Source organism: Lontra canadensis, unplaced genomic scaffold (genome assembly GCF_010015895.1).
Source record: "Lontra canadensis isolate GAN:19392208 unplaced genomic scaffold, GSC_riverotter_1.0 scaffold3, whole genome shotgun sequence".
NCBI classification, from domain to species: Eukaryota; Metazoa; Chordata; class Mammalia; order Carnivora; family Mustelidae; genus Lontra; species Lontra canadensis.
Window position 1 is genome coordinate 42,861,442 of NW_022630997.1, and position 21,987 is coordinate 42,883,428.

At 38.0% G+C, this 21,987-nt stretch overlaps 1 protein-coding gene across 2 annotated transcripts in view; it reads right to left on the reverse strand.

Moving 5' to 3' along the window:
• Window positions 1-3,723: 3,723 nt before the first annotated feature.
• Window positions 3,724-21,987, reverse strand: part of MCU (mitochondrial calcium uniporter) — a 199,506-nt gene continuing 181,242 nt past the window's right edge. For both annotated transcript variants that reach the window (XM_032840720.1, XM_032840730.1), the window contains exons 5-8: window positions 14,622-14,782; window positions 12,945-13,148; window positions 7,046-7,162; window positions 3,724-5,685 (exon numbers count right to left, since the gene is read on the reverse strand). In XM_032840720.1, coding sequence (XP_032696611.1) covers window positions 5,608-5,685; window positions 7,046-7,162; window positions 12,945-13,148; window positions 14,622-14,782 — 560 coding nt within the window. In that variant the 3' untranslated portion in view covers window positions 3,724-5,607. The remainder of the gene's footprint in view (window positions 5,686-7,045; window positions 7,163-12,944; window positions 13,149-14,621; window positions 14,783-21,987) is intronic.

Here is a 21,987-nt window from a genome sequence, read left to right on the forward strand (position 1 = left end):
CTTGACCTGATGCTTTGGGCTTCTATCATTCTAATCCTTTCTCTCATCTGTGTTTCTTGTCCTAATCAAATTTCTAGTGACTGGGGAAGGAATATTTATTGTTTTAGGAAGTAATTTATAAACTTGTCTTCCTCATCTCTTATCACAATTTTTTTCTATGCTAAGTGGCATTCAAATTATGGTGGCCCCTTTCCTCTAAGGGTTTCAGTTCAATTAAACATGAGTGCCTACTAGGGGCCAAGTGCCATGCTGTCTCTTGTTTTTGACAGTGACGAAGGTAAAAGTGGTTCCCCCGAGTACAGAGTTTACCATGCTCTAGCATGGGGGTTCCTGTGATCTGAATTTATAGTTAGCCACTTTATCACTAATGCTAGCAGAACATGGGCAACTTGACCATTTTTAGCTTATTACGTTGCAATTTGACAGCAGCAATTGATGGTTCTAGGACTGAGGAACTGCCTCATTGCAGTTCAGAGTTAGTGTTCTTAACAGAAAAAACAAAACCCTGCAATTTCCTGTCCCTGAGAAACCATCTGAGTGTTTCATATGGGTTGCAGAGAAACAGAGGACGTGTGCATGAGATAAACCCAGATTTGCTGCCAGGATTGATTGCCAGATTCAAGGACTTTTACAGATAGCCCTTTGGTTCTGTAAACAAGCATTCCCAGGATGGTTAAGACCTTTTTTTTTTTCTTATTCCTATTTTTGACTTTTTCATTAACCGGCCCTCTCATTTTAATATTTTATGGTGAAAAATTTCAAACATATACAAAAGTAGAAAGAATAAGGAACACAGCTGCGATTACTAATATTTTGTCAATTTTTTACACTAAGATGCATTTCCCTCTAAGGGAATTTATTGCGGAAGGGGGAAATCAGTTAGGAGGTAGATAAACCAGTTGGCTGTTCAGGAAAGATCTGAGCTTACCTAACAATTTGAGAATTACTGGCATATAAATGGGGGGAGGGAGTGGGTGAGATCATCCATGGAAAATGGGGTCCGAGATGGAACCCTGGAGGAGCCCAGCATCAAGATGTGGGCAGAGGAGGAGGATACTGCAAAGAAGACCAAGAAGAAGAGATTTAAAGAAGGAAACCGAAGTCAGGTCACAGGAGCTGAGGACAATTTCAAGAATGAGGGATTACTCAATGAATGATACATTTATAAAACCTATGCAAATGAAAATTTGTAAAGTGGGTCAATTTTATATTCAGTATAACTCATTAACATATACATTTATCCTAAGGAAGTAATTATGTAGTATGTCTGGAAGACAAGGAATTTGTACTTACTTGGGAGAGCAACAAACTAAAGATTGTTGACGGTAATAAAAATGAATCACAACTGGGGCGCCTGGGTGGCTCAGTCAGTCGAGTGACCAACTCTTGATTTCAGCTGAGGTCATGATCTTGGCGTTGTGGGATGGAGCCCTGCCACTGACTCCATGCTCAGTGGGGAGTCTGCTTGAGATTTTCTCTCTCCTTCTTCCCCTCCCCTGCTCCCTCTCAATAAATACATCCTTTAAAAAAAGAATCATAATTCTCTTTTTTAAAAAAGATTTTATTTATTTTTCAGAGAGAGCCAGCGAGAATGAGCTCAAGCAGGGGCAGCAGCAGGCAGAGGGAGAAGCAGGCTTCCCTCTGAGCAAGGAGCCTGGTGTGGGACTCGATCCCAGAACCCTGGGATCACGACCTGAGCTAAAGGCAGACGCCTAACCAACTGAGCCACGCAGGCATCCCAGAAAAATGAAATAAAACTCTTAACAGTTTTGGTGAAACGGAGTTCCAAAATCTAAGAAATTCCACTTTTCTGTGAAATCTTGTTACATTGATTTTTAAAATTCAACCTATTGTGTTTTTTTTTTTTTTTCCCCTTAAGATTTTACTTTTGAGAGAGAGAGAGTGAGTATAAGCAGGGGGCAGGGGCAAAGGGAGAGGGAGAAACAGACTCCCTGATGAACAGTGATGCAGGGTTCAATCCCAGGACCCCGGGATCATGACCTGAGCTGAAGGCAGCCACTTAACTGAGTCATCCAGGTGCCCCTATTTTTGTTTTTTTGTGAGCATCTATTATGTGCTCATCACTATTCTCCTGCCAGTAAGCAAGATACAATAGTACATGTGACGTGAGCTCTATTCTTTCCATTTACCATATTCACCATACTCACCAGCCTCTGTCACTCTGGTTGTTTGGTCATAGGATTCACTGATAAGTTCTGACATAGGTGTCCTCTGGTTTGACTAGATCAATTGTTCCCATCAAAATCACCAGAAGGACTTATTAAATACAGATTGCGGCCCCATGCCTAGTTTCTGATTCAGTAGGGATCAGAGAACTTGCATTTTTTTTTTTAAGATTTTATTTATTTGACAGAGAAAGAGAGATCACAAGTAGGCAGAGAGAGAAAGAGAGAGAGAGGGTAAGCAGGCTCCCTGCTGAGCAGAGAGCCCAATTCGGGGCTTGATCCCAGGACCCTGAGATCATGACCTGAGCCGAAGGCAGAGGCTTAACCCACTAAGCCACCCAGGCACCCCAAGAACTTGCATTTTTAACAAGGAGATACCAGGCTGCCACTCCAACAATAGTACCATGAGAGAACCTTTTTACTTTTGCCAGCTTTAAAGGTCTATCATCTTTTAGCAAAACTGCATTATTTACACTAATGGGTTTACCTCTTCTCATTATCTCCACTGAAAATTCACTAAAGCCTAACAATGTTGTTGAATATGTAGGCATTATTCTTGAAATCAAAACATTTTCAATCTTATCTTCTTACACTTTAATTCTGTCCCAGGGATGTCTGCCAGGAAGCTCTCCTACATCTCACATTGCACTGAATACAGGCGTTTAACGTATGTTTTTTGATAGGCCTTCAATGGAGTAGGTAGCATGTGGTATTTTCCTGTTTGCTGATCATTATTTGCTTTGGTCAAATTTGATACAAAGTCTTAAAAAATGAATATTTAATCTTGGTTCATTCTTGGACAGTGTTCTCAAGTCCAGGAGACCACATTGGGCAATCTGGTGTCTGATATAACAGACAATTTTCCTGTTAATCAGGATATAAGGATATTAGTCTCAGTACTGCCACTGGCTTTATTCTGCCTGTAGAAGTCACTTAACCTTTGATGGCTCTGGAAAATTAAGAAAATATCGACCATCTTAGATTCAGGAAGCATTAATGAAATGCCTGTTTTTAAAAATTTATTTGTTTGTTTAATTAATTTATTTATTTGGCAGAGAGAGCAAGCACAAGGAGGGGGAGTGGCAGGCAGAGGGGGAGGGAGAAGCAGACTTCTTGCTGAGCAAGGAGCTCATGCTCTGTCAAATAAGTAAATAAAATCTTAAAAAAAATGCCTGTTTTAAAAATACAGGCTCTAGGAACCAGATTTAATTTCAAAATGATATTTTTATAAGAATTAATTTTAGGGCGCCTGGGTGGCTCAGTCATTAAGTGGCTGCCTTCAGTTCTGGTCATGATCCTAGCGTCCTGGGATCAAGGCCCACATTGGGCTCCCTGCTTGGCGGGAAACCTGCTTCGCCCTCTCCCACTCCCCCTGTTTGTGTTCCCTCTCTCACTGTCAAATAAATAAATAAAATCTTAAAAAAAAAAAAAGAATTAATTTTGGAAGTAAACAGTTTTCCACTAGAATCACAGGAAAGTAAGTTTTGTTGCTGCTGCTGTTGTTTTTGGTTTTGCTTTAAAGAAATAGATACTATAGTTCAAAAATTGAATAAGTATTTATTGTTCCAGAAGGTACATTGCTTTTTATACATATTTCATAAATGATACAGGATTTTACACATGTTCAATATTTTGCTATTTGTTTAAAGGACTTTTCTCCACATTTCCCTCCCTTGCCTCCCACACACCCTGAAAGGATTTGCTCATTGCACTGTGCTGTTTCTTCTTAAAAACCCTGCACACAAACAGGATAGATGATTTAAAAATAACTCACAGAACTTAACAAAAATAAGTGAGGGAAGGGGTTGAACGACTCGGGGGCACTGGAAGGAAGGGGAGACATGCATCCTTTCATTCCATCATGCCAGCGGAAGGGGCGGCGGCAGGAGCAGAGCAGCAGCGGTCTGGGCAGGCCTTCAACCTCTGCAAGGCACCTGGAGTCTGGGTTTGTCATTGCAAGTGTTTCTTTTCATACACAATGATCCCAAAAGAGGAAGAAAATGAGAAAGAACCTCCTTGCCACAATGAGGAGGGGCAAATCGTGTGAAAGAAAAAGCCGATCAGCTGTGTGGCAAGCCTCATCATCCTTTCCATCCTGCCCCCACAGTCGTTAAAAACAGGATATTAGACACAGATTCCTTTGACTCTTCAAGTGCAGATGTCATCTGGAAATATGGTAGAAAATATTTTGATAGAGTATAAGATTAATTCTTCCTTCTCTCAATTTAAGATAAGAAAAAAGAGGGTGAAGAGGGTAAGTTGAAGGAAGCCGTAGAAATGTATTCCTGTATAAAGATAAATTGCACCCTTGGAGATCCACACACTTGATTTACAACTATTGAAGTGGTGGAGGTGGGGGGCTCACATACAGTGTGGAAGTGTGTGTCCTTCAAGATAAACAAAGTCTCCAGACAAGGCAGCGCCATCTGGGTGGGCTGGAATGCTGTCACACGAGCAGATTAACAGCAAGGAGATTATTCTGGTTTGAAATGGCTAGAGAGCCATGATTTTTAGCCAATTTGTAAACCTTACGTCTTCCTGATTTGGTAATATAGCTGAATACCGCCCCCCCTCGGATTTGAGTTATGGAGGGAGAGGGGAATATCAATAGGATAGTTAAATAAAGGAGGGAAATTCTGCCTCCTCTTAAAGATTAATTAATAAAAAACAAAACAAAACAAAACAAAACAACCTCATGCAGTGTTGCCAATGATTCCTAGATACTGATCCAGAGCACTGGAATATACAGACATCGAAGAAGGTATTATGGGATAATCCAAAGTGTCAATTATTAAACAGTCGTAAGTTGATTCCAACTCTCATATGGATAAAATTAGCATAACCAACAGGATTGGGTGGTCAGAAAAGGGACACGAATAGGAGAGATTCCTGGTCACTTTGCAGAGACTGGGTCCAATTTAAAATAAATGCTAATGACATGGGCTCAGACTCTGTTTGCCACCCACATACCTTGAGGATTTGCTTTTCTGGTAAATTTATTTACTCCTATGTCAAAAATAAGAAAAGTCAAATTAAAAAAAAAAAAAATTAGAGCTGAGTGGGGTGCTGGTGTGTTACTGTTTTGCTGACCCTGCAAGAAGATGCAAGAAAGGAACACCCCCAGCATCCTTTTCTCTTTATGAATCTCTCAACTATATAATGCATCATTTTCATCCAGAAACTAAGATGCTTGATTAAGACAATATTCACTAAGCCCTTTGAGCTTATATTCCACAAAGCCTGATCCTTAGATTTTAACTTCCTCTTCTTCCCTAAGATCCTTTTTGTTTTGTTTTTTAATTAAAGGTAAAAACCCTCTACCCCGACTTGGCTCCCAGCTTCCACCTGCAATGCTTTAATTAAAAAGGCAAGAGTTATAAACAGGTGTTCCTTCTGCCAGGATTCAGAGGCTCTTTGTAGATCAATCTTTTTCACCAATTTGTCGAAGGGGCAGATGTACTTGTAATGGGTCTCTCAGTCTCTTAAGGTCCATTTCTGCCTAAAATAGAAACAAAAGGTGAGAAAAACCGGCTAGTGAAGCTTTCAATGATATTATCCTCTCCTGAGAAAAGGTAATTGTCTTTCTCTGCATCACTATGAATCCCAGAAATCATCTCAATTACTCTCAAATTGAGACTGCCTCAGAAGCAAAGGGCTTTAAAGGCATAGGATTATGGCAGGATCACCTGTCAACAGAGCCTCCAGGAAAGGCTGTGCGGTCAGCAGGGCAGGACTCAGAGGCTCAGGACAGTGCGAGCATCTGATGCACCCTGATGGCGTTTCTCAAACCTTTGCCTGGATCCGGAACTTTAACTTCCGTTGCTCAAGACTTGAGTTGTTCCTCCAGTAGTTGTTTCAGTTTTTTTTGCTTAGTGATTTTAAAATCAGGGATGTGCTGTCAACGGCAGCACTTTCAAAACTCACACTGGCTGGGACCTCAGCTGGTGGAGCTGGATTAGTAGGCTGAGGGTAGGGCTGAAGCATTTGTATTTTTAACAGCTCCAGGGATGCTTCAGCCCCACCCTCAGCCTACTGCGCTCCCTCCAGTTGAGAACCACCACACAGAGCAACAGAAGACATAAATCAACTTAGGCCAAGGCAGGAAGACAGACTAAGCCTATTCAAAGTACAACCCCACCCACCACCAATAAGGGACAGAGAAGAGCAACCAAACGTTATAGAGGATGGTAGAGTTTCTAGAGATTTTCTGAAAAATCGCTTAAGTCATATAAGACTACAGAGAAGAGGAATGACGATTTATTCAGCAAAATCAAAGATATCGGAGGGAGGCACACACAGAAATTTGAAAGAGGTAACTATTATGAAAAATAAAATACATCTCTCTTAAAACAGCATCTTCTAGTTCAATAAACTCTGAGACTTGTGCCTGGCAAACATTTCCAGTAATCTTTCTTACCTGGATTTTATTTTTGCCCCATAGCCACCACACATTTTAGGTGGAAAATCTTTGGAAATTGTTGTAAAAAGATTTTATAAAGAGAGAAAAGTGAGAAAAGTAAAAACAGACAACTTTAAAGTAACAAAAAGAAAAAAAGTAAAATCAGTTCTACAAATTTCAATATGCTACTGTTAATAGGATAGATAGGACCCATCACCTTTTCACCTGCTGTGTTCTAAAACTTTCCAGAGAGGTGTCTGTGCTAAAATACACATTTTTATTAACTGAGGAATAATTAATACAGGAAGAAGAGGGTGTGATCATTCTTTCAGAGTTTACCCACTGAAGCACTACAGTTATGGATAATGGTAATAATAATAACAATTATTATTATTATTATTATTATACCAATACCATACAAAATGGGGCTGGAATTTATTTTTATTTTTGGAAAACTTACCTGAGCAATTGCATCCTTGAGTTGATTATATTTCTCTAGGTCAAAACGTGACTTTTTGGCTCCTTTATGGAAAAATAATAAGTATTGTCTGTCTCTGGCTTCTGGATAAACATATTCCTACAAATTAAAGAAGAAATTAAATTATTAGTCCTTAGAACACTATCTTTACAAAATGAGCACTAACTGCTGATTAGGTTCACTACACGTGTAAAGATATATACCGATGTAGGTGCAGTGTTAAATATTTCTTTTTTTAAAAATTTATTTTAAACTAATTTTTTAAAGATTTTACTTATTTATTTGACACAGAGAGAGAGAGAGATCACAAGTAGGCAGAGAGGCAGGCAGAGAGAGAGGGGGTTAGCAGGCTCCCTGCTTTCAGAGAGCCCAATGCAGGGCTCGATCCCAGGACCCTGGGATCATGAACTGAGCCAAAGGCAGAGGCTTAACTCACTGAGCCACCCATACGCCCCTAAATATTTCTTTCTTGAACATTTTTTATTGTGAAACACACGTGTAAGAGTACACAAAACAAAAACGTACATCACAATGACTCATCACATAATGAGTAAGCTAATCACCATCAGATAAAGAAAATCGAACACTGCCAACAACCTGGAAGGCATCCTCCCACCTCTTCCCAATTATTAACCTAGTCTTCCTCCCCAAACTCATCACTATCTTTTCTTTAATGGTAATTATTTTCTTGTTTTCTTTACAGCTTTACTGCTTAAGCATGAATCCCCTTGAACTCTATGGCTTAATTTTACCTGTTTTTTTAATTTTATAAAAATGGAGTCAGATGGTAGGTATTGTGTATGGCTACTTTTGCTTAATATGTTTGTGATATTCATACTTTGGTAATTCATTCATTTTCACTGCTAGGTTATAGTCTATGGTATGACTACATCACAATTTATTTATCCATTTTACTACTGATAGACTTTGGGTTGTTTCCAGGCTTTCCTTTTATGAATAATGCTGCCAAGAACATTTTTGGGCTTATCTTTTCTATTGGATGTACACGTATGAATGGAAATCCTAGATCATAAGGTATGCCTGTGTTCAAATTAAGAAGTGGTATAAAACAGGTTTCCAAAATGGTGGTACCAATTACACTCCCATCAGCAGGATATGAGAATTCCCATCATTCCATATCCTTGCCAATACTTGGTATTGCCAGCTAAGAAAAAAAAAAAAAAAAAAGCCATTCTGGTGTGTGTGCAGAAGTACTACCTTATTTTTCAAAAATAGCTTTAATGAGATATAAATCACATACCATACAATTCATCCCTTAAAGTATAATGTTCAATGGTTTTTAGTGTATTCATGAAGTTGCACAACCACCACTACAATCAGTTTCCATCATCCTCAAAAGAAATCCCATTCTCTAGGGACACCTGGGTGGTTCAGTGGGTTAAGCATCTACCTTCCGCTCAGGTCCTAATCCCAGTGTCCTGGGATGGAGTTCCACATTGGGCTCCTTGCTCAGCAGGAAGCCTGCTTCTCTCTCTGCCTCTGCCTGCCACTCCCCTACTTGTGCTCTCTCTGACAAATAAATAGATAAAACTTCATTAAAAAAAAAAAAAGGAATCCTGTACTCTAATAATCATTTCTCATCTCCCTCAACATCTCCAATTCCAGGCAACTATTAATCTACTTTATGTCTCTACAGTTTTGCCTATTTTGGACATTTCATATAAATGGAATCATATAGCACGTAGCCTTTTGTGGGTGCCTTCTTTCAAGGTTCATCCATTTGTAGCATGTATTGGTACTTCATTTTTTTGTTGTTGCCAAGTAATATTCCATTGAATAGATCTGTAACATTTTACTTATCCATTAATAAACTGATGACATTTAGGTTGTCTCCACTTTTCTGGCTATTATGAATAATGCTGCTATGAATATTCCTGCACAAGTTTTTGTATGAACACGTTTTCATTTCTCTTGGAGATCTGTAACATTTTCCTGATCACTCATGAGCCTGAGGCATTTTTGTTTCATATATTATTAGCCATTTGAACTTCCATTTTTAGATGTGCTTATTCAAATCTCTTGCCATCTTTTTCTATTGGGTTGTCTGGTTTTTTCTTACTGATTTATAGGTTTTGTTAATATATTCTGGTTATGGATCCTTTGTTGGGTATATGTCCTACAAATATCTCCTCCCAGCCTGTTTGCCCTTTTACTTTTTTAATTTATTTTTTATTTTTTTAAAGATTTTATTTATTTATTTGACAGAGATCACAAGTAGGCAGAGAGGCAGGCAGAGAGGAGGAAGCAGGCTCCCCGCTGAACAGAGAGCCCGATGTGGAGCTGGATTCCAGGACCCTGGGATCATGACCTGAGCCGAAGGCAGAGGTTTTAACCCACTGAGCCACCCAGGCAGGCGTCCCCTGTTTGCCCTTTTAATGGTTTTTTTGTTTTGTTTTGTTTTTTGTTTTTAGATTTTTATTTATTCATTTGACAGGCAGAGATCACAAGTAGGCAGAGAGGCAGCCAGAGAGAGGGAGGGGGAAGCAGACTCCCTGCTGAGCAGAGAGCCCAATGTGGGGCCCGATCCCAGAACCCTGGGATCAGGACCTGAGCCGAAGGCAGAGGCTTTAACCCACTGAGCCACTCAGGCACCCCTAAGGGTGTTCTTTAATAAATAGAAGTTCTTAATTTTTTAAAAAAGATTTTATTTATTTGAGAGAGAGAGAGAGTGAGAGAGGTGGGGAGGGGCAAAGGGACAGGGAGTGAAAAGCAGACTCCCTGCTGAGCAGGAAACCAGATGCTGTGGGTCTCGATCCCAGGACCCAGAGATCATGACCTGAGCCAAAGACAGACACTTAACCAACTGAACCACCCAGGCGCCCCCAGAAATTCTTAACTTCAATACAGTCAACTTTATCATTCTTATTCTTTATGGTTAGCACTTCATTCTGGGTAAGAAATGATTTCCTATTCCATAGTAATTGACATATTTTTCTATATTGCCTTCCAGAAGTTTTATTTTATTTTTTAAAAAGATCTTATTTTTAAGTATTCTCCCAGACCCAACGTGGGGCTTGAACTTACAATCTTGAGATCAACAGTTGAGATCTCAGATCTTGAGATCTACAGACTGAACCAGCCAGGTGCCCCTCTTCCAGAAGCTTTACTGTGTTAGCTTTCATATTTATATCTATAATCTATCTGGAATTAATTCTTGTTAATTAAGGATGTGTAAGGATGGGGTCATTTCATTTTTTTTTTTTAATATGGATATTCAATTGTCCTAGCACCATTCGTAGAAAAAGACTCTTCTTTCTTTGCAGTGTTATCTTTTTAAAATCAGAAGTTCATTTATACCACATCTGTTTCTGTATTCTCTCATCTATTCCATTGGACTATTTGTCTTTGTGCCATTATCTTAATATTACTATAGTATTATAAATAAAGCTACAGTCTTCCATATCCTGTAGAGCAAATCCTCTTACCTAATTTTTCTTGTTCAAGTGTTCACTGGCTTTTCTTAGGCTTTTACATTTTCACTGAAATTCTAGAAACAGCTTATTCAAATCTCCTCCCCTTCATCCTCAGATTGTTGGAATTTTGACTGGGGTTGCACAGAATCAAACAGATCAATTTATATACAACTGACATTTTTTAATATTTACTTTTCAGTCTGTGAACATGTTCAGAAATTTCCTTTAAATTTATGTTTTTCTGCATAGAGATCTTGCACATCTTTTGCACGATTACTTCTAGGTTCATTTTATAATTGTTGCTGGCATATAGATATGCAATTGATTTATGTATATTGACCTTGTATCCAGTAACCCTATGAAACTCACTTATGGATTCTAATCAAATAGATGTACATGTTTTTATATATTTTTTTTATGTACGAAGATCTTTGAATAATATCAGTTTTCTTTCTTTCCAGTCTTTACATTTTTTTATATTTTTTCTTCCAGGGATAATTTATATTTGCTTCTGCCCGGAGTCTATGAGCACTAGCAGTTTTGGATTATCACTATTCTAGGAATACCTTAGTCTAATTGAGATGAATGAAGTTGGGCTATGGTTCAGAGAGAACCTACAAGAGGGTCCTCCTTATTCGATAATGGTAGCTATTAGAGGTTCCAAACCATGGGCTGCAGAGAGCCTGCTTCTCTCTCTCCTACTCCCCCTGCTTGTACTCCCTCTCTCACTGTCTCTTACTCTGTCAAATAAATAAATAAAATCTTTAAAAAAAAAATAGTAGCTAAAGGGAAATAAAAATTGGAAAAAAAACCCCTGAATGCCTCTCCTCCTAAGATATTATAGTCTAGTAGAGGAGTGAAGACATTATATGTGAATAATTATAATACAAGATAGCGTAGGATAAGTGAAATGAGAGGTACAATGTGCTACAAGAATTCAGAAGGGGAGTTCAAAGTTGTCTGTAGGGAACTGGCCAAAGGTTCATGAAAGATCAGTATTTAAGAAACTTTGAAATATAACAGGTAGAGATCAACAGGGAGAACTCTCCCAGTTGAAAGAACGATGGGAAGTAAGGAATGAAGTGGTAGAAAACTCAGGGCATTTGGGGGAATAAGGAATATAATTTTATTTGTTTAAAACACACAGTAAGTATACTGTAGGGAACTGACAGACCTTTGGAGAAGACAGGGAGGAACCAGTTATGACTATCAGGCTAAGGAGTTTGGACTTCAATCAACAGATAAAAAGAACCTATTAAAGGGGTGTGTATATGAGGGACAGGAACAGGGAAGAGAGGAGAAAGAGAAGGGAAGAAACAAAGACAGACAGACAGCAAAGCCATGTCCAGAGCTGTGATTAGACATGACTGATGTGGTTGCTCAGTTCTGTTCACTCAGGGTCATGAGTATGAGCCAGACATGGGACTAGGTGCTGGATACTTTGGGCAAACAATGGCCGGACGTGAACAGTTTATTGTCTCTCTTCTCTACCAGACACGTTTGCGAGGCCCAGAAAGGTTAAATACCATTTTGGGGCTTTCATTTTCTCACACATAAATAGGTCTGTGACCAGTGGTCTAACAACAACAGAAACAAAATGCCTATGTTCAATCAGAGCTATATAAAAATATAAGAGAAGCAATTCTCAGCTTTGATACCTAAGAAAATAGAAAAAGGTTCTCATGTCTCACTTACTGCAAATTTTTATCAAGGGAATTTGAATCTGTGTGGTATCACACAGATAATAATAAGTGATAGTAAACCCTTCCTACTTTTTAAAGTGCCAGAGGATTTTCAAGCTACTGTAAAAATAACACTGGCAACAAAAGTGAGTTCCAGATACTGATATTTAATAAATGAGTCTTGGTTGCTAGAGAATGGCCAGGTATATAAAGTGATTAGACATCTAATTTTCATCTCTCTTCTATGAAGCAAAAATAGTAACAAAGCAGCTTACTTGTACTCTTAATATACTTAGAAATAGTCCAGAGTTGAATTTAACTATCTGATTAGTTATCACTAACTTTCCATCCCAAGAATTCAATAAAAACCAAAAGCCAAGCCCACTTGGCTGAATAAGCTATCCTGCGCAGATATTCTTCTCTCTTTGCCCTCTTATTCTGTAACTTACTGTGAGGTATTTTTTTCTAAATTGAATGGCTTATATGGCTCACTTTATAGTCTGTGAGCTTCTTGAGGTCAGGAGCCATGATTTACCTCCCTACCTTTAACACCGAGAATAGAGCGGAATACACAATTAGCATGCATGTGCGCGTGTGCGTCTCTCTGTGTGTGTGTGTGTGTGTGTGTGTGTGTGTGTGTGTGTAGGATTAAAGAGTACTTAAGGGGAGCTGGCTTTAGAAAGAATATGAGAGAAAAGAGAACTACTGTGACACCCAAAACCTCATTAGCATCTCATAAAAAGTTTCTGGAAGAGGAATTCTTACCTGGCGTGTCATTACAAAATATGCATACATTGCCATGGCACTTCCGTAAGTGATAAAGTAGGTGACTGGCTCCATGATGTCCCAGGAATATTCCCACCAGGTAAGCCGGGCCAAAATGCCAAACTGTGTGGCCATGTAGGCAAGTCCACCCCATAGCACCAAAGTGGTCCTCTTCTCAGCTTTTCTGCTAATCTCAATTCGTACCTAAAGGGCACACATGATCAATCAACAATACAGTATTTTGAAACAAACAATTTTACATTTAAACTGTTTCACGTTCGCAGAAGAAATAGGGCTCATAATCAGGACATGTTAGTCTCCCTTCTAGGAAACGTAACTTGTCTTCCTAAATAGTATCTGTAGTTTTCACTGAATATTTTATAGGAGTAACACTTTCTTAGGACACTTGTATTTTATGTTTCACCCTAGAAGTAGGAAAAGAGGAAAATATAGTGAAACTACAGGAGTAAGTTAGTGTCAACAACTCTTTATCCAACTACACAATTATTTTTTTTGAGGGAAGGATATGAAAATATGCCAGTGTTCTCTTACTGTAGCATGCAAGATTTCATTTATCGTCACTGTTTACTCAAGGGGCTTGCTAGGGGGCAGAAAGTACAGAGAGTCAGAGCATGGACTCTAGATTCAGAACAGCTGTGTGCAGGCCCTGATCTGTGTATCATCATCAGTGTCATATAGAGTTTTCTGAGGACTAAATAACAGACTACAGGTCAAATACGTGTACAATTCCCAGCACATAGTAAATAGTCAACAAAAGATGATAATTACTTTGTTATAGCTAGTACATTAAAAAAATGCTTTTTTACATCTTGAAAATGCCAAATTTAAATCTCATTGTCCTTCACAACAGTTCAAATCTGATTTCTCATATTTCTAATGGTCTTAAATTTAATGAGAACTTTGAGATACACATTCATTATTTTTAAGGAAATGAGAAGAAGCACAATATTAAGAGTATCTGTTCCCTCTCTTAATCTCTGATAGTCTAATTTCTTACAATGAAAATATTTGCATCATCGTTAAAAAATAAGAATGACATGCTTATTACAAAACACCTGGAAAAATGTAAAGAAGAAAACCAGTCATCACCCTACCACTCTGTTAGCATTTTGGAATATACTTCTGACATTTTCCCTGTGGGTTACACACACATATATATATAAATATGCATAGCTATATGTACAACACATTTAAAAATTAGATCATAGTATACACTAATATGCACATTATTTTATAATACACTTTGCATCAAATATAATATTCTTCTATTGCATATGTAGATTAGGTCTACACAATCATTTTTAACAGGTGCATAATATTCCATATAATATTGATTCTTAACTTGGCCAAAATCATTACCCACTACACACATAACTTATCTCAATCAGTAATTAACCCAATTGTTGCAAAGGTCGTAAATCTGGTTATGGGCAGACATTTAGAGCTCAAAGTTCTATGCCCACTATGAAGACTCAAAGCTATTCCTTTTCAAGTTTCTTAGCTTTGATTGGACTTTGTTATGGTTCAGCTCCCAAAACTGAAGGACTAGTTTGACTGACACAACTCAATTACAAAAAAAAGATGGTGGGGGGAAGCAAACATATATGCTCTAGAAAATTACTGTTGAAGAGGAGAGTCTGAGATTTGAATGGGCACCTTTTCCAGGGGAGCCAGTTGCTCTTTGAGATCCTCTAATCTTTCAATAAGCTCCCTTTCCTTGTTTAACTGGTGCTGCTCGATGCACAGCGTGGTGTACAGCTGCTGGACGAGTGTCTTTACATCATTCAGTGTTGCTGCATTTTCATGGCTTAAGAGGTCTGAAAAGAAAGGGGTTACAATTTTTTTTTTTTAGTATTTGCCTTAGATGGAGCATTCCTATTCCCAGAGCTATTAGACAATAACAAAAACAAGACATACTCATTTGCTACAGGAACCCCACCATCCGTGTTCAACTGAAGGAAAGTGATAGTTCCTTTTCAAAAAAGAGGTACCTGCAAATCCTAGAAAGTCAGTTCAGATTTAGGCGACTTGAAAATTTTGAAGCCAACATCTACTTTTATATTCTTGGAAGTAAAAGTGCTACAAATAAGATTACAAATAATAATAATCCTCATTAGATAAAAACAAAAAAGGGGTGCCTGGGTAACTTGGTCGGTTAAGTGTCTGCCTTCGGCTCAGGTCCTGGGGTCCTGGGATCAAGCCCCACATAGGGCTCCCTGCTCAGCAAGGAAATTGCTTCTTCCTCTCCTTCTGCCTGCCGCTCTGCCTACTTGTGCTCTATATTTCTCTGTCAAATAAATAAATAAATAAAATCTTTAAAAAATAAAAACAAAAATCTTAGGCAATATGTTAAAAACTAGTAGAGAGGTTCAGAATTTGATTATCATGCTTATCAAAATGCTTATCTGTAATTTGTCTATGTTCCTGCCATTTTAATTGGTGATTTTCTTCCTGTTTAACACAGGAAAATAATACACAGTATTTCAAATTTGCAAATACAAAGGTATAAATAAAAATCCTAAAACTCTTAGTTCCCATACACCTTCCCCCTATCATGCCAAATTTGATTTACCCCTGTTGGGAAAATAATATAGCTGTTTGGGCCAGAATATCATGTTTTAGAGGGCATAAAGTTAAGAGAACGATTGAAAGGGTAACACATTAAATTCTTTGATTCAGTATCCTCTTCTGGGAGTAGCACGTGTTTCCAGAAATCTAAAAATTTTGTTTTGAAAATCTAATTTAAAAAATCAGCTGATCTCAGTTGTCAAAGAATAAAAACAAAAAACACAAGAAAGAAAACTTTTGCTTTAAACTCTTGTTAGCCTGGGGGCGCCGGGGTGGCTCAGTGGGTTAAGCCTCTGCCTTCGGTTCAGGTCATGATCTCAGGGTCCTGGGATCGAGCCTTGCATCAGGCTCTCTGCTAAGCGGGGAACCTGCTTCCTCCTCGCTCTCTGCCTGCTTGTCTGCCTACTTGTGATCTCCGTCTGTCAAATAAATAAATAAAATCTTTTTTAAAAAAAAGAATCACTTTAAAAAAAATAACAATAAAATAAAATAAAATCTTGTTAGCCTGATGATTCACAGACCTGTACCCCTGGGGCAAATAATACATTATATGTGAATAAAAAAATCAAATCAAATCAAATCAAATCTTGTTAGTCTTAAATGTGACATTTTGTTACGTATAGCATAAGGTAACTCATCTAAATCAAAATAAGCCATAGTCAGAATTAGCCATATATTTAAACTTTTTTCAAGGATGTCCATTAGTACAGTTATCACAGAAATTCAATCAATGAAAAATTCAAGTAAGGGCAGCAAATTAGAGAAGAGCTGATACAGTAAAATGGTAGCACAGTATCTTGCACACTTCAGTGAATGTGTGCTGAGTTAATGGGAACAGACAAAAGCAAGAACACTTTGAGTTCTAGAAGTCATCTACGTCAACAGGGCTTTCTTTACACTGAAGTTGTAGCTCACATTCGCATATGGCTTTACACTTTCCAAAGTTACCAGAAGAGAAAGCTGCACTCTGGAAGGCAGTAGCTTATCTGGAATGTTACAGTGCAGTGGTAGAGTCTGTGTCACTTGACCCCATGACTGGAACTGAGTTATAATGTTTCTACTAGATCAATAACAATATTTCTCCTGAAAGCTGGGTCCCCTTTCAAAAAGACAATTTCTTAAGTAGTGGTCAATCATCTACAGTTAACAAAATCTCTTCACATATATTATTTATATGTTATCCTCACAATAACAGCATGAGTAAACTTGGCAGCCAAAATTTATAAATGGGGAATTTGAATCTGAGAGATAAGATTAACAAATGTTTTTGTACTAGGTACTGATCTAGTCACTACAGAGAAAAAAAAAAATCAAGTATGGGGTGGTTGCTCTCTTTAGTGAGGTCTAAAACTAATACTCACAAACTCGCATAGCTCTTAGGGAATGGACAGAGATCATCTGACTGGTAATCTGATGACTTTCCTACTGTATGCCCTTTCTTTTTCCACTTTAACTTTTTTTTTTTTTTTTAAGATTTATTTATTTATTTGAGAGGGAGAGGGAGAACGAGGGAGGGATAGAGGGAGAGAAAAAATCTCAAGCAGACTCCACGTTGAGCATGGAGCACAATGGAGGGCTTGATCCCACAACCCCAAGATCACAACCTGAGCTGAAACCAAGAGCTGGATGCTTAAAAAACTTGAGACACCCAGGCGCCCCCATTTTAACTTTTAATACTGTATTTGCTTAGAAGTCCAAGGAGGGAAGAGAAGTAAGGAAGGAGGGAGGAAGAAAAGAGGAAAGGAACCAAGTAAGCAAAACTAAACAGAATCTCGTCTCTTCTTTTTCCTAATGGAGCATGGATATGTTAATGATCAAGCATGTATAGATAATCATATCCTGAAAATCTGTAAAGTTGGAAATCAGACTTGGAATTTGTTTTACAAAAATGTACATCTCTGTTAGAATACTTACTGTTCATTGAAAGCTTGTTAGTTTAAAATTTAATATTTGTATTAAGGGTTCTGCTGTGTAGAACATTTATTTTTTATATCAATCTTTTCTTTTATGGCTTCTGGGTTTTATGTTATAGTAAGGAAGCTCTTTTTCAATCCAAGGTTATAAAAATATTTCTCTTTAGATTGGCTTTCAGTACTTTTAATATTTTTCTTCTTCAACATTTAAATTTTTGATCCACATACTCTTTGACACAGCCTTCCACTTCCAGATATTTTTCTTACATATACACTCAAAGACTTCCTAAGTGACACATATTCAAGATTATCCGACATTACGGTATATACTATAGCAAAATATGAAAACTACATAAAGTCCATCATTAAGTTTCTAGATCCTTTCTTATCTTTCTCTCTTTTGTGTTTTGCTTATTTTCTTTAGTGATATATTTGGATTTCTTTCTCTTTATTCTTTGCATGTTTATTAGTGGTTTTTAATATATGGTTACTATTAGGTTTGTATATAACCTGTTCTGCATACAGCAGTCTATATTAAGTTGGTGGTCGTTTAAGTTTGAACCCATTCTTTTCTCCTCTCCTCCCAATGGTTTAAGTATATGTTATTACATTATATATCCTTTTTAAAGGGAGTTCCTGGAATTTTTATGGAAATACTTTTTACTGCTTTTGTGTTTTCTGCCTTTTATACTGTCACTTTTGGTCTCCTCTTTCCACTCAGTAAGTCTCCTTTAATATTTCTTATAGGGTTGGTTTGGTGGTCATGAATTCATTTAACTTGTTTGTCTGGAAACTCTTTACCTCTCCTTCTATTCTGAATGATAGCCTTGCTGGACAGAGTATTGTTGGCTGAAGATTTTTCCCATTCAGCACTTTGCATATATCATGCCTATCTCTTCTGGCTTGCAAGTGTCTGTTGAAAAATCTCTTGCTGGCCTTATGGGTTTTCCCTTGTAAGTTACTGGCTTCTTTTGCCTTACCATTTTAAGAATCTTTTATCATTATATTTTGGAAATTTAGTTACAACGTGTCTTGGTGTAGATCTGCTTTTGCTGATTTTGATGGGAGTTTTATGGTGCTTCCTGGATCAGGATATCTGTTTCCTTGCCCAGGTTAGAGAAGTTTCCAGCTATTATTTCCTCAAATACATTTTCTGCCCTCTTTTCTCTCTCTTCTTTTGGGATTACTATAATACTTATGTGTTATTATGTCTGGTGGAGTCACTGAATTCCCTAAATCTATTCTTACTTTATGTAATTCTCTCTTTTGTTTAGCTTCATTGCTTTCCATTACTGTCTTCTAGCTAATTAATTTGTTCCTCAGCTTCTTCCAGGCTGCTGTTCATCACATCAAGCATGCTTTTAGTTTACTGCACTCTTCATGTCTGACTCCTTTTTAAAGATTTATTTATTTATCTGAGAGAGAGTGAGGGGGAGAGAGAGTATAAGGGTGGAGGCACAGAGAGAGAAGTAGAAGCAGACTCCCCACTGAGCAGGGAGCCCAACACAGGGCTTGATCTCAGGACCCTGGGATCATGACCTTAGCTGAAGGCAGATGCTTAACCATCTGAGCCACCCAGGTGCCCCCGTCCGATTCCTTTTTAACTCTTTTATCTCTGTGGTAAGGTTCTCAATGATCTCTTCCATTCTTTTTTCAAGCCTAGTGAGTATCCTTCTGATTGCTGCTTTAAATTCTCCAGCAGGTGTGTTACTTATATGTTTGCTTAGATCTCTAGCTGCAGCCTTATCTTGTTCTTTCATTTGGGATAAATTCCTCTGTCTTCTCATTTTGTCTTAGTCTCTACCTGCTTCTGTGTGTTACAAAAGCCAGCTACGTCTGCTGCTCCCTCTTCAATGTAGTCTTTTCTCTCCCATTTTTTAAAAAAGATTTTTATTTATTTGAGAGAGTGAATGAGATAGTGAGTGAGCATGAGCAGGGGTAGGGGCAGAGGGAACGGGAGAAGGAGACTCTCATGCTAAGCTGGGAACCCAATGAGGGGCTTGATCACAGGACCCTAGGACTATGACCTGAGCCATACATAGGCAGACACTTAACTAACTGAACCACCCAGGCACCCCATCTTCTCTTCCTTAAGTTGTGGAGTTTGTTTTGTCAGCCCTTAGTGATGCTTTCTGGGGTATTTAGGATGATGATAGTTATCTAGTTGTATTTATGGGAGGAGGTGAGCCTAGGGTCCTCCTATTCCACCACCATCTTCCTCAGAATCCACTCTTACTTCTTCAGCTTCATCTACAATTGCATAAGGTCTCAGTCCTATAATAAATCTTTTATTCCAAAATACCTATATAGTTCTGCCTCCCCAACTGAACCTGGACCAATATAAATACTATGTATGTATATATGTATGCTATTATATATATATATAACATATTATAAAAAGGGAAAAAAGTTATGCACTCATATTTTCTGACAAATCCATCAACAATATTTGTCAGGAAACATAAGAAACTAAGAACTGTGCTTGCTGGTACAGAAGGAACAAAGGGTGGATGTAGAACAAGGAAAAGAAAACTTTTTCCCATACATTCTTTGACTTTGGCAGTTAACCTTGTGAATGTGCTATCTATTCTAAACAAATAAAAAAATTTAATGTGCAATCACATACCTTCTAACAGCAATTAAAAAACCATGAAATGATAATTCAAAGATCAATCTCACAGATGTCCAACTACTAAAGCCCCAGTAAACTCAAGAAAATTGGCTTTATTTTGTTAGATTTTCTTTTCAGGAAGAATATGGTTCCAATGTATTGTCATAGTGGAGGAAAACATCAACCTCAAATCCTTGACCCAGAAAAATTTGCCCACATATCTGGAGATGAAATTTTGAGAGAAGACAAATCTGCTAATGGCTTAACAATAACACTTTTGGATGACTTGTGTATGCTTCACTAAAAATGCAATTAGATATTTGTTAATGTTTCTGCACATGTCATCAATGCCAGGAAATTCAGGTACAGAAAGGCAAGGAGATGTGTTAACCTAATAGGGATTAAAAGTCTTTTCAGCTACTAGAATGGTTTGAGAAGGACTTTGGTTGAGTCTCTGATAAAGTATTTGTTCCTGTTTGTATTTAGTTTGCCCGTTTAACTGTTCCTCTCAAGACATTTACATCATTAAGAGAGAAGCAAGGTCTCCAACATCCTCTGGATGGATATATGGGGAAAAGGCTTAGTGGTGCCAATCAAAATGATTCTCCTTATCACAGCAACTTTCAACAACCAGTGAGTTAGATTATATTCTCTTCCTCCCCAATAATTAAGTGGAAGGTAGTTAATTACTACTTCAACATGGACTGAGATAAAAGACCTGTTGTACTCCCTTTCCATATTCCTCCCTCCGTTCTAGATTTAGGTTAGGTCTAAAATAATCTAATTGCTAAAACAGTTACTCTTTTCATTCTGTGGTGGGCAGAGGGCAATCCAGACAAAAGAACGCAATGGTGCTTATAGATAGCCTTAGTGCTATGACCTGCCCCCTTGGTTTTTTTCTGCCTCTTCCCTTTCAATTTTGGGCTTAGGTACAAGGGTACCCTTAGGTACAAGGGTTGTCAACACTTAGGCATCCATAATACTTATGGACTGTCAATCCCACATAAACATTAAATGGGCCTTTATTAGATCCTCTATCAATAAGCCCTTTATCCTCAGTGCCTGGTGTAAGTGTGTAAAGTTCAGGTTTACTGATACACAACATTTTTAGTTCGAAAGTGCTATCCACCAACAGGGAAATGAAAGGAACGCCAAGGTGGCTCAGTCCATTATACATCTGCCTTCAGCTTAGGTCATAATCCCAGAGTCCTAGGAATGGAGTCCCACATCAGGCTCCTTGCTGCATGGGGAGCCTGCTTCTCCCTCTGCCTGCTGCTCCCCCTCCTTGTGCACAAGCGCTTGGTCTCTCTCTGACAAATAAAGTCTTAAAAAAAAAAAAACAGGGAAAAGAAAAATAGGAGAGAAGTGAAAGTTAAAGGGCAGGGGGTGGGGGGGTTGGTAAAATTCAAAACTTAAAAAACTGTCCTGGAAAAGTTCTTCTTCATTAACTCTTTTATTAGATTTGTTCCACTGCTCCATGTATATATAAAATCCTCGTGCTCCTCCTCCTCATTTGATACCTGAGCTCTAGTACCTTCAGTTTCTTTTCTGTTTAGCCTTTTCACTAAAAAGTATATGTGGGGAAGAGGAATATGCCTACTCATCTGGATGACTGCCAACTTTCTCAAACACAGAAATGCACACTGCTCTCTTGATGCAGTTGAAAAAGACTGGTGACTTGGATGCCAGCAATATCTTCCTCACACAGGGAGAGGAAGATCATATGGTGGAAACAAAATTAAAACCTATTTTATACATTATCAAAAGAAAATGATTTTCCTTACTATTTTTTTAAGATCTTTTTAAAAAATTTAAATTCTCATATAGTTAACATACAATGTTATATTAGTTTCAGGTGTACAATATAGCGATCCAACACTTCCATACAACACCTGGTACTCATCGTAACGACTGCCCTCCTTCATCCCCT